This window comes from Schistocerca gregaria, chromosome 8 (genome assembly GCF_023897955.1).
Source record: "Schistocerca gregaria isolate iqSchGreg1 chromosome 8, iqSchGreg1.2, whole genome shotgun sequence".
Lineage (NCBI taxonomy): Eukaryota > Metazoa > Arthropoda > Insecta > Orthoptera > Acrididae > Schistocerca > Schistocerca gregaria.
In genome coordinates, this window is record NC_064927.1 from 439,415,788 (window position 1) to 439,443,034 (window position 27,247).

At 41.8% G+C, this 27,247-nt stretch overlaps 1 protein-coding gene across 1 annotated transcript in view; it reads left to right on the forward strand.

The window, feature by feature from the left end:
- The first annotated feature begins 816 nt into the window (after positions 1-816).
- Positions 817-27,247, forward strand: part of LOC126285234 (uncharacterized) — a 37,351-nt gene continuing 10,920 nt past the window's right edge. The window contains exons 1-4 of the mRNA XM_049984532.1: positions 817-956; positions 1,031-1,147; positions 11,796-11,900; positions 24,320-24,430. Coding sequence (XP_049840489.1) covers positions 817-956; positions 1,031-1,147; positions 11,796-11,900; positions 24,320-24,377 — 420 coding nt within the window. The 3' untranslated portion in view covers positions 24,378-24,430. The remainder of the gene's footprint in view (positions 957-1,030; positions 1,148-11,795; positions 11,901-24,319; positions 24,431-27,247) is intronic.

The following is a 27,247-nucleotide window of genomic DNA, read 5'->3' on the forward strand; positions in this document are numbered from 1 at the left end:
GCAATGCTTTAAGTTAGCAGACTCTTATGAAAAGCGGGCATATCTTTAGTTTTTTCCTATTGATACAAAATACCTAGGTACTAAATTACCAATTGGAAAACTTTGCACTTGGTTAAGTGAGTAAAGTTGACTTCATTTTCTCATTAAAATTTAACAAAATAAAAAGACATACCATTCAGTAAATATCAAGTTTAATTTACAATGATTATTACAAATTAAGTACTTAAAGAATCTTAAGTAGGTAGGAAATTATATTTAAAAAAGTATTAATTCGCAAAGAGAAAATAAAACATTCACTGTGATGGATGAACATGGCGACTATCTACCAATCTAGCTACATCCGGTTCAATATTGGTGAGTTGCAGCCTTAAATCTCCACGTTCGTTGATTTCAAAAGGTTTCTTTGTTTAGTCAAAATGTTTGTTACCACACTAAAGCTTTTTTCAACTAGGTATGATCATGGAAAAGCGATAAGGTATTTTTCTGCAATGTTCCACAATGTAGGATGCTGTGTTTCAATGTTGCGTTGTAACCAGAACTTAAATAAGAACTTGTGTTAATTTAATAGGGTTCGATTTTTAGACCTTGTCGACCCCCAAAATCAGTTTTCTTTTATGTCGACCTCTAGGAAACCGATATCGACCCCAAAGGGGTTGATATCGACCACTTTGGGAATCCCTGTTCTAGATACTGATTTCTCAGGATCTATGCACCCAAATTGGGTGAAAATGTAATCACATGTCAGTTCTAGCATAATATATATGTCCAATGAATACCCGTTTATCATCTGCATCTCTTCTTGGTGTAGCAATTTTAATGGCCAGCAGTGTAGGATGTGAACCGGGCTCCTCGAGAACGCGACTGCAGTGGGTCAGCCGTTGCCCCGTGTCGGGCAGTAATTCACCAGCTAACGTAACAGCAGCAGGTGAACTCGTCGACCCTGCGAACGTAAACAGGTAGGCGGTGCGTGGGGGAAGAGAGGCGCGTAAAACCTGGTAGGCTGCTGGTGGGCTGGAACGACGCCCGGCAGCGGTGTGGGCCGCGGCAGCAGTAACAGAGGCGTCGCCAGCCATGAAGGCCGCGCTCGCAGCGAGTGTCCTCCTGCTGCTGCTGGTGGTACTGCAGGCGCGTGCAGAGGAGCCCGAAGGTGAGTCCCAGACAACAGATTTACGGCGGGAACTCTGAAGGGCTTACTGTTTTCCAGACTGCTATCTAATACTGAGCACTGCTCTTCACGCACAACACCCTAAGAGCCGTGGAAGGAGGTAAGGTGCCGGGTTATACGTTTCACGACCTTCTGAAGGCTTTCGTTGAGTGACAAGCCTCTGTTTGTCCAGCTACACTGGACAGGCAGTTTCTTCACAAAAAGAGCAAAGCTGGTATTTTAGTCATCCTTTGGCATGCATATTAAAATATGCCATTTAAATTAACATCATAATGTCACAAATATACAGGATGGTCAATTGATCGTGACCGGGCCAAATATCTCACGAAATAAGCATCAAACGAAAAAACTACAAAGAACGAAACTTGTCTAGCTTGAAGGGGGAAACCAGATGGCGCTATGGTTGGCCCGCTAGATGGCGCTGCCATAGGTCAAACGGATATCAACTGCGTTTTTTTTAAATAGGAACCCGCATTTTTTATTACATATTCGTGTAGTACGTAATGAAATATTGTAAGTAGGCTGTTTAGGTTTTTATGTTGGTAACGTCATCTAGCGCTCTCTATGAAAATCAGTGGCTGTGCTGCGTGCAGTCTGTGGCTGTTTGGCATTGTTGGAATATTCGCCATTGTGGTGTTGGGCAGTTGGATGTGAACAGCGTGTAGCGTTGCGCAGTTTGAGGTGAGCCGCCAGCAGTGGTGGATGTGAAAAGAGAAATGGCGGAGTTTTGAGAGCGTATGATCTGCACTTGTGTCCATCAGGGACAGTAACTTTTGAACACTATTAAGGTAAATACATTGTTTGTTCTCTATCAAAATCTTTCATTTGCTAACTATGCCTATCAGTAGGTAGTGCCTTCAGTAGTTTGAATCTTTTATTTAGCTGGCGGTAGTGGCGCTCGCTGTATTGCAGTAGCTTGAGTAACAAAGATTTTTGTGAGGTAAGTGATTTGTGAAAGGTATAGGTTAATGTTAGTCAGGGCCATTCTTTTGTAGGGATTATTGAAAGTCAGATTGCGTTGCGCTAAAAATATTGGCTGTCAGTTTAGTGTTGATCAGAATAGGTAAAGAGTGAAATGTCTGAGTACTTTCAGCTCTGCGCAGTTGTTTGTAAATAAAATAATGTAAGAGGTTTTTCAGCACATAAATTGATTAATTTTTTAAGGGTACGTTTCATGTACTCCAAACTGCTATCGAAAACGGACCAGTGCTGTTCACGCACAACACCCTAAGAGCCGTGGAAGGAGGTAAGGTGCCTGGTTTCACGTTTCACGACTTTCTGAAGGCTTTCGTTGAGTGAGAAGCCTCTGCGTACTAAAATAAATCAGTGCAATTTGTCCAGCTACACTGGACAGGCAGTTTCTTCACAAAAAGAACAGAGCTGGTATTTTAGTCATCCTTTGGCATGCATACTAAAATATACCATCCAAATTAACATCATAACGTCACAAATATACAGGGTGGTCCATTTATCGTGACCGGGCCAAATATATCACGAAATAAGCATCAAACGAAAAAATTACAAAGAACAAAACTTGTCTAGCTTGAAGGGGGAAACCAGATGGCGCTATGGTTGGCCCGCTAGATGGCGCTGCCATAGGTCAAACGGATATCAACTGCGTTTTTTTAAAATAGGAACCCGCATTTTTTATTACATATTCGTGTAGTACGTAATGAAATATGAATGTTTTAGTTGGACCACTTTTTTCGCTTTGTGATAGATGGCGCTGTAATACTCACAAACATATTGCTCTCAATTTTAGACGAACAGTTGGTAACATGTAGGTTTTTTAAATTAAAATACACAACGTATGTACTTTTGAACATTTTATTTCGGTTGTTCCAGTGTGATACATGTACATTTGTGAAAATCGTTTCTGAGAACGCATGCTGTTAGAGCGTGATTACCTGTAAATACCATATTAATGCAATAAATGCTCAAAATAATGTCCGTCAACCTCAGTGCATTTGGCCATACGTGTAACGACATAACTCTCAACAGCGAGGAGTTCGCCTTCCTTAATGTTGGCACATGCATTAACAATGCGCTGGCGCATTTTGTCACGCGTTGTCGGTGGATCGCGATAGCATATATCCTTCAACTTTCCTAACAGAAACAAATCCGGGGATGTGAGATCCTGTGAACGTGCGGGCCATGGTATGGTGCTTCGACGACCAATCCACCTGTCATGAAATACGCTATTCAATACCGCTTCAACCGCACTCGAGCTATGTGCCGGACATCTATCATGTTGCAAGTACAGGTATATCGCCATTCTGTCATGCAGTGAAACATCGGTAGAACATTACGTAGGAAACCAGCACACATTGCACACTTTAGATTGCCATAGATAAAATGGGGGCCAATTATCCTTCCTCCCATAATGCCGCACCATACATTAACCCGCCAAGGTCGCTGATGTTCCACTTGTCTGAGCCATCGTGGATTTTCCGTTGCCCAATAGTGCATATTATGCCGGTTTACGTTTCCGCTGTTGGTGAATGACGCTTTGTCGCTAAATAGAACGCGTGCAAAGAATCTGTCATCGTCCCCGTAAATTCTCTTGTGCCGGGTCTCAGAACTGTACACGACGTTCAAAGTCGTCGCCAAGCAATTGCTGGTGCATACAAATATAGTACGGGTGCAATCGATGTTGATGTAGCATTCTCAACACCAACGTTTTTGAGATTCCCGATTCTCGCGCAGTTTGTCTGCGACTGATGTGCGGATTAGCCACGATAGCAGCTAAAACACATACTTGGGCATCATCATTTGTTGCAGGTCGTGGTTGACGTTTCGCATGTGGCTGAACACTTTCTGTTTCCTTAAATAACGTTACTATCCGGCGAATCGTCCGGACACTTGGATGATGTCGTCCAGGAGACTGAGCAGCATACATAGCACACACCTGTTAGGCATTTTGATCACAATAGCCATACATCAAGACGATATCGACCTTTTCCGCAATTGGTAAACGGTCCATTTTAACACGGATAATGTATCACGATCAAATACCGTCCGCACTAGCGGAATGTTACGTGATAACCCGTCCTTATACGTTTGTGACTATTACAGGGCCATCTATCACAAAGGGGAAAAAGTGGTCCAACTAAAACATTCATATTTCTTTCGTACTACACGAATATGTAATGAAAAATGGGGGTTCCTATTTTTAAAAAAACGCAGTTTATAGCCGTTTGACCTATGACAGGGCCATCTAGAGGGCCAATCATAGCGCCATCTGGTTTCTTCCTTCAAGCTAGACGAGTTTCGTTCTTTGTAGTTTTTTTCGTTTGATGCTTATTTCGTGAGATATTTGGCCCGGTCACTATCAATGGACCACCCTTTAGACGTGTAAAACATAAAAAGTATATAACTGACACTCGATAATAATAACGAAAACTACCACCAATTTAGCAGCTGGACATGAAAGTTGTTAATATGCATACTTATTACAAAAACTGACGTATTTATGTGTGTATATGTCTATATGTTCCACTTCTCCTCCTAAGCCACAGGACCGGTTTCAACCAAACTTGGTACACATGTCCCTTACCGTCAGACAACTATCGCTGTGGAGGTAAGAACCACCTACTTATCTCAGTTAACGAGATATGACGTCATAAATAATGAGATGCGTGAAAAACTGAAACACCATGGACGACGTTTAAATGTACCACTTCTGAGCTACTAACTCTATTAACAATAAATGGTTCAAATGGCTCTGAGCACTATGTGGCTTAACTTCTGAGGTCATCAGTCCCCTAGAACTACTTAAACCTAACTAACCTAATGACATCACACACATCCATGCCCGAGGCAGGATTAGAACCTGCGACAGTAGCGGTCGCGCGGTTCCAGACTGTAGAGCCTAGAACCGCTCGGCCACTCCGGCCGTCAACAATAAATGTCGCAGACAGTATCCATATATGCTACTAAATGCACATACAAAGGTATATCATGGTAAAACACATGCTTCAGAAGATATCACGTGATAAAAACTGAGATGCGAGAAAAACTACCGCAGTGTGCATGATGTTTAAATTTATTACTTCTTTGCTACTAACTCTTTTCAGAACATATTTCGCTGACACTATCCACGTATCCCGCTGAATTTGCCTACAGAAATGTAGCACTGTATGTTACATATTTGAAAAGATAAGACGTCATAAAAACTGAGATACATGAAAAAATGCAGCATCAACCATGATATTTTAAAACATTTATTCTGTACTGCTAAGTAAGACACTCCTAAAGTCGAGTCAACTTAAGGAAATCCCTGACACGTGGCAGTCCTTTTGATAATTTTCAAATGCGAAGCGCAAGCTGCTGTAGGCGAAACCGATAGCCGTCTATAAGGGGTCTGTAGACGTGTTGTCATAGAGACGTTTACAAAGTCATGTCGTAGACACATGGAGTAGCTGCGCTCAGCGTACGCTAACAGTAGGAGGTGATGTTTCTTAATTTGGATACTATATTTGTATATTTGGACACTATGCTTATTTCTTTGTACGACTGTTTCATAATTTCAAAAGCGTTTTCAGGAATACATGAAGATGAAATTTTTTTGGTACTTCGCTACAAACACAGTCCATTTTTTGTTTTTTTTTTTTGGAAAATGAATATCCTGTCAGTGCCGGGTCTATCAGCTAGTAATTGAATACAACTAACTACAGTAATGGGATGTACCAGATATGGCTTGAGGGTACACTGCTGTGTGGTGTGATGTCAGTGAAGATATTACGTTCCGCCTGGGACGAGCATCAGCGCACCTGCCCTGGTTGACCAAACCTAACGCATTGGTTGAAAGCCGGCTGCGGAAGTTATGCACGGCATGTTGCGAAGTTCCAGTTGGGTTGCTTGAGTCCATTTCCACCTCTATTCACTTACTGGGATGAGATCAAGGGATGTGAGAGCTTCCTCTCTTATCACAGGTGGCATTCTCGATCGCAGCGTATTCGTTCGTATGTACTGCTTTTTCTATTTATTTTGGGTTGTGGCGTTTTGAACACTTGTACTGTCTGATAAGCGCAGTCGATCACCGTACCACAGGAGGAGTGATACCGCTGACATTGAGTCTCGGCCCATCGTCCACTACGGGATGATTCTGTTAGGTCTTCCCGGTTGATTTCTGTACAGGAACAGTACGGCTCTCCCTTTCCCGTCAACCTGGCACAGCCTCTATTTCCTCACTGGGTGAAGATGCGTCAAGTGACACTTCCGGCCATATTGGGTCCTCCTGTTGCGACTGCAGCACAGAACTTCAATGCATTTTTCGAAGTTTCACTCAAACAATGACACAGTGCTACCCTTTCAGCTGCTCCTTCCGAGTCAAAACCGAGCGAGGTGGCGCAGTGGTTAGCACACTGGACTCGCATTCGGGAGGACGACGGTTCCATACCGCGTCCGACCATCCTGATTTATGTTTTCCGTGATTTCTCTTAATCGCTCCAGGCAAATGCCGGGATAATTCCTCTGAAAGGGCACGGTCGACTTCCTTGCCCGTGCTTCCCTAATCCGATGAGACAGATGACCCCGCTGTTTGGTCTCCTCCCACAAACGACCCAACCCGCCAACCCAGAGTCAAAAAGAGTGCGAAATTTGTACAATTCCTATTGAAAGGAGAGATGCAGTAAACATTTATTTTTTCATCAATCTAATCATCTTCAGATTTCAGATTCACCGACTAGTACCTTTATATCATGTAACTAGGATTACAGCGTTTTTAGATACACAAATTCGTGATCAAAGTTGTTGTATAATGAGGCGACATTCAATTCTTAACGTATCGATGCTTTTTATTTGTTTGCAAATGGTTGACATACTGAAGTAATTATAGCTTCTAAGAGAGGCAACAAATCTGATTAACGTTTCTTTTCGTTTCGTAGTTAATGTTAAATTGCTGAAGAGTCCTGCATCCTTTTCTCACACGCTCACTTGCGTTCAGTGTTCCATTACATCTAACAAACACATAAAAATGTCATAAAAGACACAGAAATTAATAGGAACACTAGAGCGGATTCTTCTAATCCGAAGTGTTTTGCAACTCCCGCTATACTACCTGTAGATTAATCAATTTCCATTGCAGGTACTAGGTACGAAACGTTCTTCATACAATGCTGTTGCATTTTTTTCAAAAATTTTAAAACCTATCTACGTTGATCTGTACATGACTTATGAATCAATTGCACTGTAGTCGAAACCTCATGTGGGGGATGTTAGATATCAATGGAGGACATTGTCAATCCCTCATGTTCGGTACATACGTATTGACGGAGGATACTGATCGCTGTTGCATCCTTTATCCACAGGGGATTCATATTTTGCACAGCACTTTACTGCTGTAAAAAAATTCATCAGGAAAACATAGTATGTAACATACTGTCAATCTCTCTCGGTAGGAAATGAGAGTTTAAGAAAGCTTTAGAATGAGAAACACTGTATCAGAGAGCTGTTTCAATCTGATCTTTTAAAGAAACCTTGCTGCTGGAGGAACATGGTTCCTGGACTAGTAAATTCTTATGATTGTTAGCATAAATCATGTTTGTCGACCTTACGTTGCTTACCTCCTTCAGCTGCTTTTGCATAGCATTCGAGATGATCGATTCAAAGCTTGTTGTAAGGAGCAATCAAGAAGTTTCCGTTTGATGACGTTGTTGCAGCGTATTTGCAGCGCAGCGCATCACCGATGTGGGTATACAGGGTGCTGCAAAAAGGTACGGCCAAACTTGAAGGAAACATTCCTCACACAAAAAGAAAGAAAATCTGTTATGTGGACATGTGTCCGGAAACGCTTACTTTCCATGTTAGAGCTCATTTTATTACTTCTCTTCAAATCACATTAATCATGGAATGGAAACACACAGCAACAGAACGTACAAGCGTGACTTCAAACACATTGTTACAGGAAATGTTCAAAATGTCCTTCGTTAGCGAGGATACATGCATCCACCCTCCGTCACATAGAATCCCTGATGCGCTGATGCAGCCCTGGAGAATGGCGTATTGTAACACAGCCGTCCACAAAACGAGCAGGAAGAGTCTCTACATGTGGTACCGGGGTTGCGTAGACAAGAACTTTCAAATACCCCCATAAATGAAAGTCAGGAGAGCGTAGAGGCCATGGAATTGGTCCGCCTCTACCAATCCATCGGTCACCGAATCTGCTGTTGAGAAGCGTACGAACACTTCGACTGAAATGTGCAGGAGCTCCATCGTGAATGAACCACATGTTGTGTCGTACTTGCAAAGGTAGTTGTTCTAGCAGCACAGGTAGAGTATTCCGTATGAAATCATGATAACGTGCTCCATTGAGCGTAGGTGGAAGAACATGGGGCCCAATCAAAACATCACCAACAATGCCTGCCCAAACGTTCACAGAAGATCTGTGTTGATGACGTGATTGCACAATTGCGTGCGGATTCTCGTCAGCCCACACAAGTTGATTGTGAAAATTTACAATTTGATCACGTTGTAATGAAGCCTCATCCGTAAAGAGAACAATTGCACTGAAATGAAGATTGACACATTGTTGGATGAACGATTCGCAGAAGTGTAACCGTGGAGGCCAATCGACTGCTGATACTGCCTGCACAGGCTATACATGGTACTGAAACAACTAGTTCTCCCGTAGCACTCTCCATACACTGACGTGGTCAACGTTACCTTGTACAGCAGCAACTTCTCTGACGCTGACATTAGGGTTATCGTCAACTGCACGAAGAATTGCCTCATCCATTGCACGTGTCGTCGTTCTAGGTCTTCCCCAGCAGCGAGTAATAGGCTGGAATGTTCCGTACTCCCTAAGACGCCGATCAATTGCTTCGAACGTCTTCCTGTCGGGACACCTTCGTTCTGGTAACCTGTCTCGATACAAACGTACCGCGCCACGGCTATTTCTCCGTGCTAATCCATACATCAAATGGGCATCTGTCAACTCCGCATTTTTAAACATTGCATTGACTGCAAAACCACGTTCGTGATGAACACTAACCTGTTGATGCTACGTACTGATGTGCTTGATGCTAGTACTGTAGAGCAATGAGTCGCATGTCAACACAAGCACCGAAGTCAACGCTACCTTCCTTCAATTGGGTCAACTGGAGGTGAATCGAGGAAGTACAGTACATACTGACGAAACTAAAATGAGCTCTAACATGGAAATTAAGCGTTCCCTGACACATGTCCACATAACATCTTTTCTTTATTTGTGTGTGAGGAATGTTTCCTGAAAGTTTGGCCGTACCTTTTTGTAGCACGCTGTATAAGCACCGACATTTAGGCAAGGGTTTACTGTGGCATTCGCGTCTTTCCGACGTGCGTGCGGTAAATTCGGAAACATGAATTATGGCCACGTTATTACCAAATGCGTCCAGACAGAACCAATGTGCTCTTAAACATTTCTTGACTGCCGAAGGAAAACGCTGGTATACACCCACTACGGAGTGAAGAACAACTAATGGTCAGCATGTCTGTCGACAACCACTGTTGTGGAATGGTGCGCCTCCTTCCTTGGTGGTTGCTATTCGACACTTGACGCCGGTCGATCTGGAAGGCGAGCCTCATCCATTATACCAAATCAAGTGGGAGACACTTCAGCACTGTCCCTATAGTCCTGATCTCTCCCCACGCGATGAACGCGCTTCGGTCCCTTAAAGTATATCTTGAAGGGTCGACAGCTCTTCTCGGACGAGGATGTGCAACAGGCAGCTATAGATTTATTCATGCAACAGGACACCGTGTTTACCCAACAGCTATCTTCAACCTGGTGCGTCCATGGGATGATTGCGTCCATGCTTAAGGCGATTTTTCCTTGATTGGGATACGAATTCCAGACCGTACGGTCTTTAAATAGAAATTTTTGGATCGCCCCTAGTATTTGAGTCCAATGCCACAACGAGAACTACTAAATATAAGGCTGTCTTTGCTAATAAATGATAATAACACTAAATCTAGAGTCAGCTCTCAAGATATTTTTCGATGCGTTATGTTTCATGTTTGGTTGCTGAGGTTTAGACACATTCATTTTGAAGGTAGTGCTATACCATAGCAATATAAGAGGTTGTTCGCGATGCGTACAAAATGACTGCCGTCAAACTCCCGGCAAGCTGGCCGTAAGAGCTTCACCTTCGGCATCTGTAATAGCTGCGTACCAGAGGTTGCTCTCTCTCTCTCTCTCTCTCTCTCTCTCTCTCTCTCTGCGATGCCCACAACTGACATATCTCTCTCTCTGCGATGCCCACAACTGACATTGATACCCAACAGCACAGAAAACAGAGTTCTAAACTTACAAAAATTACTAAATAATGAAGACTTTGCCTTTCATATATCATTTGTTTATCACAAATGGTGCTTAGGATCCCTAGGTGCGGCTTCATTTTACTTGTCGTACGAAGTTGGCCGACAGACAGAAATTTCGCTTCTACACCGTCCTGGAGGTGATCTTTTGATTTCCTACGGTCTCAGCCCAACGTACATACGAATTATCCCAGGCGGTGCACCCTGGGAAACACTTGCCCTTTGAGCAGCCACAAACAAATTATTTTTTGTTGTACTCATTCGACTGCAAAATACTAACTGATAACTGTGCACTACATGTAGTTACCAAGATTAATGTTTCATTTCATTTTATCCTGTATCTCTAACATATTCCCAATATCTCTCGTCGAGGATTGTGTGAGTACTATATCATGTTTTAATTCTCTTCTACGGGGGAAGTTCAGTTATTAATGAAAAATATTTGTGCCGCATCAGTAACGTCCCCATCATCCAGATACTGCTTTCCGCAGAGTGCCTCCTCCACTGGGCCTGACAGATGGATGGTGCGAGATGCGGGCTGTAGGGTAGACAGGAAAGATCAGTCCAGTGAAGTTTTGTGAGCGCCTCTCGACTGCGCAGACTTTGTGAGAACTTGCGTTGTTGTGGAGAAGACGAAGTTCGTTTGCATTTGTGTGACACCAACGGACTGAAGTTGGTTCTTCAGTTTTCTGAGGATAGCACAATATACTTCCGAGCTGATCATTCACTGATGAGTGAGGAAACCAAGTAGAATAGCCCCTTCAGAGTCCCTAAGGACTGTCGCCGTGACTTAACCGTCCATCACCTCGAATGAGAGTGTCCGCACTTCCGAACATCGCAAGAGTCGCAGCTGTGTGCGGCCGGCCGGAACGCGAGGTCTGCCCGACGACTCGCCGTGCTTTTGTTCACTACCAGCTCTGCGTAGACATTCTGCAAGCATCTATGAATATCTGCGACGTTCTGGTTTTCCACCAAAAGCAACTCAGTGACAGCTCTCTGCTTAGAACGCACTTCCGTTTCGTACGCCATTTTGAAGGCTACTTACAGCACCGCCGGCTATGGGAACTTCATGAAATTATAGGGGCAGAAAAATGATAGGGGCTGAAGTCGGAATATTCCACGAAGTTAAACAACAAATTCTTCATTTTTTTCAAACTACCCACATAATACAGATTAATTCTTCTAAAAATTAAGATCTCGATGTGCAATTAATTAAATCAGAACTGTACATGTAACATTTTGGTATCCAATGTAAGGCTGAATATAGAATTTGCAATCCAGATTTTACAAACTGATGTTCATAATCAGGTCCCTTTTCTCGTTGCTGTTCCAGTGTGTACTCCTGGCGATACGACGACGAAAGACTGCAACGATTGTTTCTGCATCGACAGTGGACAATGGATGTGCACTCTCAGGATATGCGGCAAGCACAAAAGACGTAAGCCAATCTCCGTCACCAACTGACACAGCATTGTACCTGGCTTAGAATTATCGCAGTATGAAACTCCAGCATAATTTTCAGAATGAATCCTCACTCTCCAAGTGAGTGTTGGCTGATTCCAAACCTCCTGGCACATTGAAACTGCATGCCACTCTACGAATCGAACACGAAACCTTTGCCACCCGCGGGAAAGCGCTCTAGAGACTGAGCGAGCGAAGTATGAATCTCCATCCGCCCTCACAAATTTACAGAGTTGAAAATTCATTATGAAAACGATCCCCAAGGCTGTGGCTATGCCACATCTCCTTGATATCCTTTCTTCCACGACAGCTAGTCCCATAAGGTTGAAGGAGAACTTCTGTGATGTTTGGAAGGTAGGAGGTGAGGTACTGCCGGAAGCAAAACGGTGAAGGCTGGTCGTGAGTCGTTTTTGGATAGGTCACCGCCAGCACAGTAGCTCAGCGGGTTCTGTCGTGGGACTGGCCACCCCTTGTCATAAAAAAAATTGAGTGAAGTTCTCATCGAGAGAACTTGACATATTTATTGCGACACCGCAAAGAACCACTGCCGATATAACTACGAGGAAACAGATCGGAAAGAAACCTCGGTAGAAAATTTGTCCGCTGAAGGAGAAGGTTCCATGCTAGAGTCCTGGTTCTGCAGAGTTTTAATGTGCCAGGATGTTCCCAACAAAGTTTTCTTTGTTTGTATCACACAATACTACATAACTCAATAATAGATCATTCAAATCTAGATTGTTTATGATGTTAGTGACGTTATTGCACAACGGATATTATTTGTTTGTTCTATTCAGCTTTCCAGGTAGTCAGTTCATCTACTAATAATACAGATTTGGAAATGTCCACTCGGCTGTCTTTACGAAGATGATTTCTGAATTATATAGCTCAATTATCAGACCGACTCTGTTAGAGAGGAGTATCTGTATCGACAGCAGTGTGAATGATACCACAATCTTCTTGAATCGTCTGCATTTAAAGATGGTTTCCAAGGTCATTCTACAATTTGAGATGCTCGATTTGTTCCACGGTCAGTTGATTTGAACAGCCATATGGACGTCCGAGGATGGTGTTCTACGACTCCTAAATTACTAACATTATGTAAATATGAACATCTTAAATAAAAAAAGACTGAGTAGATTATTCAAAATACATAATAATACTCTTACAAAAGACGTTCTTACATGAGACTTGTAACAATGTTCGTCTGACTGCCAAGCTTATTTAGCAAGAAATGAAATGTGTTGCACTAATCGAAAGTTCACGTCAGAATGACAAGCAATATTATTTGCTATGTACTGATCTGATTAAACAGCTTTCATGTAAGATTCCAAGTTGATAGCCCAAATCTTCTTTTTCCTGAAGTCAGAAACGTTCACAAGCACTTAAAATAGTTTCTGAAAGCGCTAGTATAATAAAATTATTTGCTGATTTCAGTGTTCCAAGAATATTTTCTTCACAAACTATTTCGAAATAATAGCACGCTGGTTGGATGACAGCAATTATCCTAAGCTTTCTACAGGCTAACTCCAGCAGACTACGTGCTTTAATAATTTTAGAGCCTTCATTAATTTTTGGATACTAACCGCTCCGCTTGGGTAATTTTTGTATTACTGTTTTTGAAATTTACATGCTCTTGCTATCAGTGACTTTTTGTCTTATAAAAGTTATTTTTTGGATTCACTGACTTTTTTACGTTGAGTTTAAATGTAGTCACTAATATAAAGCTATTTTGATTACCATATGTTCTAAAATATGACATAAGCACAAATAAATTACTAGTTCTGCCTTGAACATATAGACTTATCAATATTTACGCATTCATGTTATGCATTATATCAAGAACATGCAATCGATTTAGGAATACGAAAAATAAGAGTAACTCCAAAGTTGTGGATAATGAATCTAATTGTATCTGAAATATTCCCGTAACAAATTTAAACTTTATTTACTAACATACATTTCAATATTTTAATTAACTTGTTAACGATGGTCACCAGAGTAAAAATTTTCTTTCTTCACAACAAATGTTTGTGAAGCTAACTAAATGTTTGTTTATGGTGTACGTATTTTTATTTAATGTACATGTTGAATATTCAGCCTTTAGTACTGTACCACACAGCAGAGCACACAGACAAGCATTTATAACTAATGTGCAGAGGTAAATTCCTTCACTTCTGCCGTTTAACAGATACAGATCGACATGCACCTTAAATGTTTTTGGGACGTAGAACATGACAACAGCCGTGTAATGACGTGCTGCTAACGTGTAGAATCAGGTGTCCGTCCCTGATATTAATGTCATCTATTTTAAATATCGTTCCTAAATAACAGAAACCACCGATTAAATATTTCACCATTTAACTGCCATGAGCGTCAACTTTTACCGAAAACGATAACAGGAAAACCTGCATTTCATACTGCAGAGTGATCCTACACCGTACTACAATGAACCACTAAGTTGGACTATTTTGCGTTTATGTCTAATTCTCTGTAGTCACGCAATAGTCTTTCTCCATGGATCTTATCAAACAGTAAATTTGCAAGTATGCCCTATTGTGTCTCTGTGAAATATCTGTTGCGTATAACAGAAACTCGTTAACGCTGAATTCTCGCAAGTCATTTGAACAGTTCCGCCAAGTTCGTCAGGGAACACAACGTATGACGCTAAACACGCTCATAACATTGTCACTCTAAAGTCTAAACAATACTTATGACGTAAGCACCTAGTCTTCAACGTATTTATTTATCGTCACTTTAGCCATTTTCCGTGGTTCCTTAGTTAAAGTGTATTTATTTAGTTTTAGTAAAAGAAATAGTTTTGTACATGGGCAGTATAAAATTTCTTGCGCGTTTATGTGCTTTGGACGTAATACTTCTCCTGAGATGGCCCACAAACATATAAAAATTGGTCATAGTGCATTTTTCATGTTATTTTAATCGACAAAAGAAACAAACGCCACAGCTTTGAAACCTACATTCCGTGAGCTACTTTGCATACATTATTGCTCTCCAGAGAAGATCCACAGGCAAATTACATTTAATTCTGGCTGTGTTTCGTTTACCAAATGCCCCGTAACGCTTAGCTGACGTGAAAGTGCTATCGCTCTTCCAACTGCGTCATCTGCATTATTCTCAGTTCACTGCATGGTGCACTTGGACTACCCTGTGCTGAAATGAGCTGCATGGAATGAAAAAGAATGTTTGCAAAAATCAGTACGTGACCTAAACTCTACTGTATTACTCTCGTGATCGTATGATGGGGACAAAATAGCTAAACATAGTCTGACAAGAGTATCGGTTATCTAAATTAACATATCAGGTATTGGCGAGAATAGTATAACGTTTTTGCAACGTTGCCTACCTAAGTTTCTTGAGCGCCTCTGTTTTACTTCAGTCTAAACTAGGCAGGACTTGTACAGCCGTCTCTGTATTCGTAAGAATGGCATAAAGAATAGAACCAAACGACAGAACAGAGTGAAATAGCTCTTTGCAAGTGATCGCAGAGTCACGGTCGATTTCAAAAATGTCCCCTTTTTGGTTATGGTTTATGGTTGAACACAACTAGTGGTTGCTCTGTAAGCCTTCTGGAGTATCAGATTAAAACAATACGCAATAACTTTGGGAGTCCAATAGCAAATTGGCTGACGGTTAGGACAATGCGCGTGGTGCTTTAATAATGGCAATGTTACGGAATTTTGAATACAGAGTGCAGAAATATCCACTCTCTGTGCCATATTCTCTCAGTTGCATCTATACTAACAACTAAAGAAATCAGTGCCTGGAAAGCACTTCCCATCCCAGAAATGTGATGGCATCCATTAGCAGGTAATTTATCCCATGTCCAGAATAACACTTCATTCCTTGGAGAGCCTATCGTCAACAGCCATGATGAGAAATCTCCATGATCCCTATGCACACAACCAGCGAGATGCAGCTTCGTTTAGAACACTGCATGAAATAATGTAAGTAGAGAGATAAAAATTGACACATATGCCTGAAATGGTTGGAGTTTTATTGAAAACTAAGAAGAGTGCAAAAACTGGCCAACAGATGACGCTGTGTAGCAAACGTCAGCGACGTCGCATGATAGTCGTGAACAAAACGAGCTGTAGCGAGTGAGGGAGTCATTTGTGCCAGCGTGCACGGCACTGAAGCTTTACTATCAGAATGGGGAATTCGCTGCTGCAGTTCAACGATCCAGTCACCATAACAAGGGCATTCGAACGGTTGAAGGTCCTGAATCAAATGTCGCTGTGTAGAAAATGATCAGGAACTTCGAAGCCAGGGGTTGTTTAGACGATCGACCCCGTAGTGGGTGACTAGATACAAGTGCCACTATTGCTCGGACAGTTTAGGAAGATATAGAGACTTTAGCAGATTCATCACCGCATGGAGAAGTCAACGCTCTAGAAGCAGCTCTCCCACAGGCATTCCACTCGCAACTGTTTTTGCTATCCGTAAAAAAATTCAGCGTTGTTAGCTATCGGCTTTTACGGTAAGTGCACTTCGAAAAATGGGAGAAGATGACTATTGGTTGTCTAACGTGCTACAGAATGACGAAGCCCGTTCCATAATCAGAGGGTCTGTCAACACCCACAAGTTCAGGATCTCGGCTACCGAAAATCGTAAAGAAATCCCATTGTATGACGACAGTATCACAGTGCGCTGTAGACTTATCATATCAATCGTGGTTGGACGCTTTTTCTTCAAGGAAATCTGGAGGGATGTTTTCAATCTGTCAGGGCGATGAGTATGCCGATATGTTACAGAAACGCATCATCCCCAGCCCGGCTGATAAACGCCTGCTGGGAGATAACACCTTTATCCAGGATGGCGCTCCACTCCATATTGCTCATCATCATCATCATCATCATCAGGATTTCTTTCCAGCGAGGCGGGTAGCAACATTGTGAACAATATGCCTCCATTGGTTTCTGTGCTGGTATAGATTTCTTCTCTCCACTTATAACAGTACTTTTAGGACAGGCGTGTCAATTAACACCATATTAATTAAAATCGGGGAAGAATTAAAAAGGGGAAAGTAATACGAAACTTTAATAACTGCACAGTATTACTAAGAATCAATATAATGAAAAGTAATAAAAAGCAATGTAGCAAAGACGAAGCGGGATAGAAAGATATAGGGGCGCGTTTGTTTTTTAATACATATAAAAGAACATGTAACACATTATTGCGCTCTCTACCTTCAGTTATCGCGATCGGGCTAGTCGATGAAAAAGTGGTACGCGACTGCGAAATTCGTTAAGGACATTATTTACAGACTCTGCAAGCATGTTTCAAATACATTACGTGTGACGAAGTGATCAGAGACGTTTATTGTCGTGTGAAGTGAAAATGAATACGACAACATAATTCGAACTTTGTGTTAGATGGAAAAATACTCTTGGGAAACTATTATGGTTGTGGAACCCATGAAAGTTGTGCGCAACGAAAAGCCATAGTTTACATAATTTTGCATTTTATAAAATGGTGAAACGCGTGTGCGCGAAACATTAATAGAATCTTACCCTTGGACGGTTGTGGAGGTAACTGATACAAACAACGTGCCAGCATAAAAAATAGTTCGCTTATTAACTATCAGATATTAATTAACGGGGACCTAAAATACTAAAAAAGAAGGATAGGATCATCACCTCCAATCCCGATTCATATTTCATATTTAATTAGTGAAAAGAGAAGTGTTAATAAACAAACTACGTTTCAATTTTATCCCCGATTTTGGCTTCATTACGTAGTCTTGACTGTGGAAGTTGTATGCAACGTATCGTCATAATATTTAGCTAACCAATATCGTGGGACAGAAAAAATGTAAATGCATGAAATTGTTCTTACAGCGGATGTATAATGTGTGAGTACGACGAACTATATTGAGAAATTGAACATCCATTACGTACTTGCATGTTTATCTGCGAAAGTGGTCATTGTCGGTACATCAGCTTATAATTCGAATAGAATCGCTGGAACATTGCAAACCATTCAGATTAATCGAACATTTAAATACGCATAATGCTTGTACCACCAGGATGTGTTCTTTCTCCTCACCCCCGTGGCAGTAATTGAATCAAGAGTCAGCCGTGAAATACATTTAAATCAATTGACGACCATTGAGCTAGCGTCACGAATTTTCAAACGTCCACTGCCAAGTATGAAGGCGAGTGACACCACGAGTGTTAACGTCGATCGAGGGGTTTCGCCGTGATCGTATTGAATGACATTGAGCGGTTACACACTACATCCCATGTTACTCCTCTCCTCTCAGATCTTTCTTAACCTGATCTGTCCATCGCTTTCCAGGCCGCCCAGTTGGTCTTTTTCCTGGTACCTCCATCTCCAAATACTGGCGTGCATTCGGTTCACATGACCGAACCACTTCAATCTCAAAGCATTCATCCTCTCCTCTGTAGTCAATGTCTGCAGGTCTCTCCTTACATAATCATTCCTGACTCCGTCTTTCCTAGTTTTTTGTAGGGCTGACCTAAGGAACTTCATTTCACTTGCTTGTATTTGACTCTCCTATCTCTTATTTATGATATAGGCCTCTAGACTATACATCATGATTGGCAGGAGATAAGTTTTATGTATGGTCCGTTTGGCTCTTTGAGGGACTTCCTTGTCTCAGATTAGATTTCGTACTTGGTGGAAGAAGCTAGGTCCTTCTGTTGTTCTGTTTAAGACTTCTAGTTGGAACTTCCATCGCGTGATATGATGCTACTCAGATAACTGAAACTTTTCACACATTCAACCTTCTCCCCCTCCAGTATGATGTTACAATGTGTGGGTGTCCTGCTCATCTTCATTGCCACTGTCTTGTACCTACTCACATTTAACTTGAATTTTTTAAATTTTGTGTTCCAGTTATCTTTTCTCCTCTGAACCTCCATATCTATCCCTCCCCAAATGGCGATGTGATCAGCAGAAACAAAAGCATTGAAATCATTTTCTTCTTCCTTGATTTCTTTCATGATAGTGTCCATAAGCGTAATGAAGAGTAAAGGGGAGAGAAAACTGCCTTGCAGAACACCTCTCTTTGTCTTAAACCATTTTGATCTTCCACCTCCTACTTATACACTGCTCTCACAAACATCGTACAGCATCTGGACTTTTTTAATTAATGAATCAAGAACATTATTTTTCTTAGGCATTCCCATATTTTATCCCTTGGTACACTGTCATATGATTTTTCCAAATCCATGAATACTACTATCAAGTCCTTTCCTTTTTACCAGTATTTCTCCGTAAACTGACTAAGGGAGAAAAGGAGATCTATTGTTCCCCTATTCCTTCTGAACCCATGTTGTTGTTCCTGTAATTGGTGTTCTAGAATTTTCCGCAATCTTTTTTCTGTGACCTTCTCCATTATTATATTAAGGCAGTGTGATAACAGTGTGATTTCTCGGTAGTTGGTGCATTTCTTTCTACTACTATTATAACTCCTTTTTTCCATTCATCCAGCACTTTGTTTAATTTCCATATCATCCCCATCACCCGGTGTAACCACTGTATTCCATGGATCCTGCGACTTTAATCATATCCGTCGTCAGCTCATCTACTCCAGCCGCCTTCCCACTTTTCATCTGTTTCAGGGAACTCTCAGTTTCTAACGAAGAGATTGGATCCTGCTCTTCCTCTAATTCAATGACTTCTGTGTCACTTTCTTGTGCACCTTCCCCATTCAGTAAGATTTTTGAAAGTAATTCTTCATCTCTTCTCTGATACGTTACATGTCCCTGATAACATCCCCATCCTCTGTTTCAATCACTTTTATGTCTTCTCGATCAGATCTTTTACTTTTCGATAGCCCATATAGTAGTTTTTTGTTCCCTTTGCTATCCTGCTCTAGTTTCTGGGTGGATATTTCCCAACTCTTCTCCTTTCCTTCTTTCACAATTCTCTTTGCTTGGTGGTTTTTTTTTTTTTTTTGTCGGTATTTCTTCTCCAGTGTTGTCACCTTGTGTTCATCGGTACCAGCCCATGGCTTTGATTTCTTTTTTCAAACTCCATGTTTTTCTTTGCAATATTAAGTTTTTTAATCCCACCTTTTACCCTATCGTTCCATCAACTGCTTTCTTTGTCTTTCACTTTACCCTTTATATGCCGCATATCTGCACAGCACTGTTAACTAAATTGATGTTTTAAATCCATTCTTCCTCTACACTACCCCTTTCAGTTTTTGGGAATTTTTGTGCTACTAGATTTTGGAAACTTTTCTTATTTTCTTCTTCTTTCAATTTCCACTCCTTAATTTCTGGCGTTCTTTGTACAGCATTCAAACTTTTCATCTTATAATTTAGGTCAGGTACTAATAACATGTGGTCGCTATCCAAATGTTCACTTGGTATGACTTTAGTGTCCCTTACTTTCCCTCCAATTAATTTGTCCGTTAATATATAGCCTATAACCGTCTTAGATTTGCCATCCCAGCCGTATCTAGTAATCTGATAGCTATCTTGTTTCTTGAAGAATGTATTCTTCACTAAAAGATGATTTCTTATGCACAGATTTAGAATTTCTTCACCCTCAACATTTCGTCTTCCGTATCCAAAAGGGCCCACCACCTCCTCATATCCATTTCTATCCGTGAAGCTCTGAGCATTCAGATCCACAATTATCATAATGTTATCTTCTCTTACTTGGTCTTCCATTTCTTCAAGGAATTTCGTTTTTTCTTCCTCAGCACCATTGGTGAGGTGCATACACTTGGAGCATAGTAAAATTATTCTTTTCCAAGTTCACTCTTGCTCTAATTATCCTTTCACTTACAAAGCTCACATCTGGGGCAGTGTCTTTGTGAAACACAAACCCCTCTCTATATTTTGCCTGTTTATTGTGACCCTGCCAGTATAATTTGTACCCACCTCTCAGCAATTTAGAGTTTTTTTCCCATTCAACTTGGTCTCACTGAATTCAAGGATATGAATCTTTCTCCTCTCCATCATGTCTACAATCTCTTCAGTCTTTCCTGTCAAGGTTATTACATTTAACGTTCCCACTCTCAAATTGTTTTTGTCCTTTTATTGGGTCCTAGTTTTCTGTTCTTGCCGGCCGGGGTGGCCGAGCCGTTCTAGGCGCTACAGTCTGGAACCGCGCGACCGCTACGGTCGCAGGTTCGAATCCTGCCTCGGGCATGGATGTGTGTGATGTCCTTGGGTTAGTTAGGTTAAGTAGTTCTAAATTATAGGGGACTGATTACCCCAGAAGTTAAGTCCCGTAGTGCTCAGAGCCATTTGAAGCATTTGAACCATTTCTGTTCTTGTTTAGTGTATCTTCTTGCGATCCTTGGTTTTTTTGTCAGGCTGTAAAGAGCTGTCATTCGTCCTAGGGGAACAAGAAGTGCTGTCTACATTAGGTATTTTTAATCCGAGGCCCTTTCTTTGATTGAAAGCAATAACAACTTTTTCTCATCTGCTGGCTTGCTAAGCCTAACGCATCCAGAGGATTTTCTTTCAGGGTTTACTTCCTCAGCCTTTAAAGATCCCTCTTCACCACAAGGCAGTAGTTCCCCTCCTCATTTGCCGTTACGGGGAAAAGGGTTCCTCCTCCGCCAGCTGAGCCGTTCCAAAGTGGTTCTTCTGCGCCGTAACTGCCATTAACGACTTCGCAATATCCCTGGCAAGGGTTTGATAATGGTAAGGAAAAAGGAAAGGTTTAGGATAGGATAGTATGGGAGACAGGCTAATGATAGGTCGTCGTGGGCCACACTTCGTCTGGCTTCTCCCCTTTGACCTGTCTGGCATGGGTGACCCTGCTGGTAGCTACGCTACCGTCGACATAGCCCTTCGGATCCGCAGCACGCAAACCATCTCACCCCCACGGACAGTGCTACGTTAAGTCGGTGTCCCCTGAGGAGGACCCCATATTGCAACTCGCGTGAAAGATCTCTTGCGCACATCGTATGATGGGGGTAGATTGATGAGCCGCCACATTCGACACGCTTATCCTCCCAGGTTCCCAGACCTCAATCCTTGTGATTATTGGTTGTGGTGTACCCTGAAGTCGCAAGTCCAACGGCAGTTTTTCACCACACCCACTGATATGCTGTACAGTACGGCGGCTACAGGTATTGTTGATGAGTGATGGTTGACATGTTGGGCGTTTGTTATAACAAACATCCACCGTATTAAAAAATCCGTTGTCATTCTAATTACAGCTTTTGTATCATACCAGGCGCCATGTGTTGGTACACTTTTTTTGGTTTCAACAACATTTTATGCCATTTTAAGCATGTGTCAATTTTTACCTCTCTACCTACATTATTATGTAAAGTACTGAATTTCCAAATGTTACCAGACTTTTAGGTCACACTATTGGTTTCTGTGATTTCTTTCAGAACTAAAGAAAGAGTCGAGAGTTGGGACTGCTGAGTCAACACCGACACCATAACCTGTATGTCAGCCACTTCTGCCCTAGAAGGGCGTGTGTGGGATTTGTGAGATGTGCTTTTACAGTACTGTGAGTGCGGAGTCAAGAACGATAGCTCAATAACGACATTCCTTATGAAGTGCTGTTTCCATACAGGTGGTCGACGACTGCGCCCATAAGCCGGACAGCTGGTGAGTATGCGAAGGCAGCGGACTGCTGCCCCAGCGGCCGGTGGCGGGCGTGGCTTTACTGACGCAAGCCTGGAGTCAGCTCGGCAGCCTGCGAACTTACAGTTGGGCTCGTGTATACTGCAGGCAGCCCCAGGCGACTAGCAAGGGCAGTTAGACGCGCTGCGTTGAGACCAGGACCTTACAAGACTGGCTGGAGTGTCACGCGAGTCACTAAGGAGGCGGTGTCGCCTCAACTCTGCCAATTGGAGGCTCGGTACCATCATATATATGTGGCGGTTCGTAGACCAGTGGCTTTACGTAGCCGGTGCTGCTTGATGCGACTTTAGCTGCCTGACCAGACATTTGACCGATGACAGACGTAGAGACAGCCATAGCGCCTGACTAAGTCAGAAATCGGTAGTCCAAGGGCTGCTAATGACTGGACGGGAAGAATCTGTAGTCGCTGTATCTGTGCTCCGGTCACATAGGCAGCTGCAGAAGCACAGCTTCGTGCCACGGCATGTGGTAACCATCACTATGGTACGCTGCTGAATCATAAAATGCTTCAACCGTATGATTTTAGCCCGCAGCAGCAGGATTTTATAGTTTGATGGCCTGCACACACCTTGGCTGGTTGTGAAGATTTTCCCGAGGCTGCTGCCGCGACACATCCTCTCTGGCCCCCTCCCCCCTCCTCCCACCTTTTGGGGGAACTCGATCCTCCGAAATTCAGACTGCTACTGGACATACGAACAGCCAAAACAATATGGTAGTACTGTGTCCATTACGCAGCTAAACTGGTGGCTTGCTTAAGCTTAGGGTGTGAATTCGTCCTGTCCAAAGCAGCTTCGTGTTATATCTCCCAACTGGCGACCATCAGCCCTTTAGACAGTTCCATGTTTGTGTCCCAAAGTTATGGGACCTACATGTTCACCGTATAAATCGTATGCATACAAAACTTCTGCATATGAAACACAGTACCTTATATAAGCCATCATTTTCCTATAGTGGTACTAGAACACAAACTTATCAGCAAATCAGTTCCTACACTCTACCGTAGTAGCTTTCTCGTACCTTACAATACATTGTAGCGCCAGGGTTATCTATAGGTGTGGCTGGTCGAAAGTAGTATCGACTGGTCACAACAGATAGTACTCCCAAACACATGTGGCAACAGCAATCCATTAGTGCTTATTTTCCCCTGGGCAGTAGGTGTTAGAAGTGTGGACTTATGGACGCAAAACAGTTAGTCTGTACTGACAGACATAGTCCATTTAGTGGTGCAGTTAAAGCTGTGCAGAAAACATCGAGTAGTAAATTATTTGACGTGTTTGCGGGAAGACTGTTAAATGCAGAGAAAAACAACTGACACACTCAATTTGATATATATTAAGGTACCAATGATCACAATATCTGCGCCCGCATCTCGTGGTCGTGCGGTAGCGTTCTCGCTTCCCACGCCCGGGTTCCCGGGTTCGATTCCCGGCGGGGTCAGGGATTTTCTCTGCCTCGTGATGGCTGGGTGTTGTGTGATGTCCTTAGGTTAGTTAGGTTTAAGTAGTTCTAAGTTCTAGGGGACTGATGACCATAGATGTTAAGTCCCATAGTGCTCAGAGCCATTTGAACCATTTGAACAATATCTGCACGTACGCCCTTAATTACTTACGGTTTCTACCACTTCCTACGGGCGAGTCTTACTTTTACGTATGAAGATTTCTCTTCGTTAAAAACGACGTGCTGTGTTCTGTTTACAAGATTTGGAGTACAGCCGTTTTGCATGTTCGGCATATTAAAATTTAGTAATTTTTGTTGTCATATTCGTCTTGTTCTTCTTCTTCTTCCACAGAGGCGAGATGCCCGCCTGGGACTACGTTCTTGAGGAAGTGCAGCAGGTGCGTCTGTGACGATGACGGAGAAACGGCCAAGTGCACCAGGACATGCCCTGGCAAATAGAATGGTGAGTACGGTCCTTAGCTGGTCTTACTCTGGAAGTTTATGGTAATTGGGCCACATTTTACTTTTCTGAAAGGTGGAAGTAACGTATTGATGGACTACATAACGGGAATGGAATTGTTATGACATTGAAAGAAGGATCAAGATAAGAGTTATACTGCGAGAAGAATTCTACAGAGCACTGAAAGATCTAAGTCGAAACAGAGCCGCTAGAATAAACGACATTGCCTCAGAATCACTGAGATTCATAGGAGAGCCAGCCATGACGTAACTGTTATCTGGGAAACAAGTTGCATAAGTCAGCTAAAATACCGCCAGACTTCTTGAAGATGGTAATAATTTCAGTTCTAAAAAAAAAGGTATCTGCTGACAAGTGCGAATTTACTGAACCGTCAGTCTAATAAGCCATAGTTGCAAGTACTAATGGCGAATAACTTAAGACGCTTTCACAACGGCCATATTTTACGGCAATGTGCGGAAGCAATTAGTGTTGCCAACAACACTGACGCAATGTGGTTCCAGTACACTGTGGTATTGCGATATATCGTTCTGATGGAGCAAACTGTACTAAATAGTTGCCAACGTATTGTCAAAGGGTTGCCGGTGTTGGCCACTGTGTTTGGAGAATATTTTGTACGACCGAGTCATGTCTACCTCCATCTTCGTCTGTCAGTACTTCCCTCTCTCTCTCTCTCTCTCTCTCTCTCTCTCTCTCTCTCTCTCTCTCTCTCTGTCTCTCTCACTCTGGGCCTAATATCCTCTTCTCAGGCCGACTGAGCTGCAGTGCCGAATCACGAAATCTGAGTGGTGAAACAATATTATTCATTGAAGGTAAAATCTTCTGGGTTACTGGGGCGCATCATGATTCCTCTACACGGTCGACATTTCGATCCATCTGCATGGATCTTCAGAATCTTTTGGTGTTATATGTTAGCCTAACACTGTCAAGGACTAGCGTCGAGTTGTCTTAGAAAAGAGAGTTTTTCCGCTTACAGCCTGGAGACTTACATAATATTAACTATATATTACCTGCTTAGCGACCGCTGCTTCGCTCGCGTTGTTTGCGTGTTTATTTTCTTTTTGTTGAATCAAATTTTTATGTTGTATACAATTGCAACACCTTTTAAAATTTTCATGCTAATGTAGGCTATAGAAGCATGGTCTTTTTCGAATGGTCCGCAGCTCGTATTCGTGCGGTAGCGTTCTCGCTTCCAACGCCCGGGTTCCCGGGTTCGATTCCCGGCGGGGTCAGGAATTTTCTCTGCCTCGTGATGGCTGGCTGTTGTGTGCTGTCCTTAGGTTAGTTAGGTTTAAGTAGTTCTAAGTTCTAGGGGACTGACGACCATAGATATTAATTCCCATAGTGCTCAGAGCCATTTGAACCATTTTTTCCGAATGTACTCCTGGCCAAAATGCGATTCTGGTAGATGGAGTCCAAGATCTTTGTTAATTGTGCCTTTTGTGTTCTTATGGCGATATTTCCATAGGAACTTTCACCCCCTAACACACATTTCTTTATATTTAACCGAGAAGTGAAATACAATTTTTCATACACTTAGCTTTCAAAATTTTTGATACAACGAAACAGTTTATTAATAATCTTCACTCCCAATTTCGCCCGCTATGGGTTTGAATTTCCAAAAACAGTGAGACATATTTTTTAAATTTTGAACAGAGAAAGCAAATCCAAATTTTCATAGATTTCGCTCTGAAAACGTTTTCCTAATGAAATAACTTCATTAGAATTTTCGTCCCCTATTTCACTTCCATAGGGGATTGAATTTCCAAAGACACTGAGACATGTGGTGTTTCCTTTTTTTTTAACTTCCAACCGAGAAGTCAAATACCAGTTTTCCTAGATGTAGCTTCAAAAGTGCTTTACTAGTTCTTTAATAATGAATTACTTCCATAAATTTTTCATCCACTATTTTACCCATATAATGGTCGACATTTTATAACTGAGAAACCAAATTTAACCTTCCATGTCACTCCATTAACACATGAATCTTCAAAAACAGTTACATTAGTATTTTCTTTTTATCTAACAAAGAAGCCAAAAACAAATTTTCGTAAATGTAGCTTCAAAATGATTGCATAATGAAATATTCCCAAAAACAATTTCATCCTCTGTTTCACCCCACAGGGGTTGAATTTCCGAAAAGAGTGTGTTCCTTATTTCTAACTGAGAATCAAAGTGCAAGTTTTAGCCTTGAAAATGCGTTCACAATGAAATATTTCATAAAACATTTAATCAACGCTTAGGGGTTCAGTTTCCAGAAACACAAAACACAAATTTCTTTTTATTTGTAACCGAAAAGACAAATAGAATTTTTCATAGGTGTAGCTTTAAAAATCCATTAGTAGTTCTTTAAAAATTATTTATTTACAAATAAATTTTCACCCGCTATTTGGCCCCCATAGTGGTTAAATTTTCAAAAATACTTCAACATATATTTCTGTATTTACTATCGAGAAACAGAATACCAATTTTCGTAGGTCTGGCTCCAATATTACCTAAATAGCGACATACTTCCAAAAACATTTCATGCCCTATTTCAATTCCTTAGGGGTGGAATTTCGAAAAATTCCTCTCTTGAGCAACGCCTACACTGTAAGATCAACATCCTCTCCACATTTCAAGTTTCTGTCCTTATCGGTTTGGCCTAGGCGATGAGGAGTCAGTGGGTGAGTGATAAGTCGTGTCAGTCAGGAAATCGCCTTTTATGTAAGGATATTATTTATAACATTATTATTTGCATTATGTTATTTATTATCTAACAATATTATTATTATTATTTGTTTTCAATATTACTTATCGGTA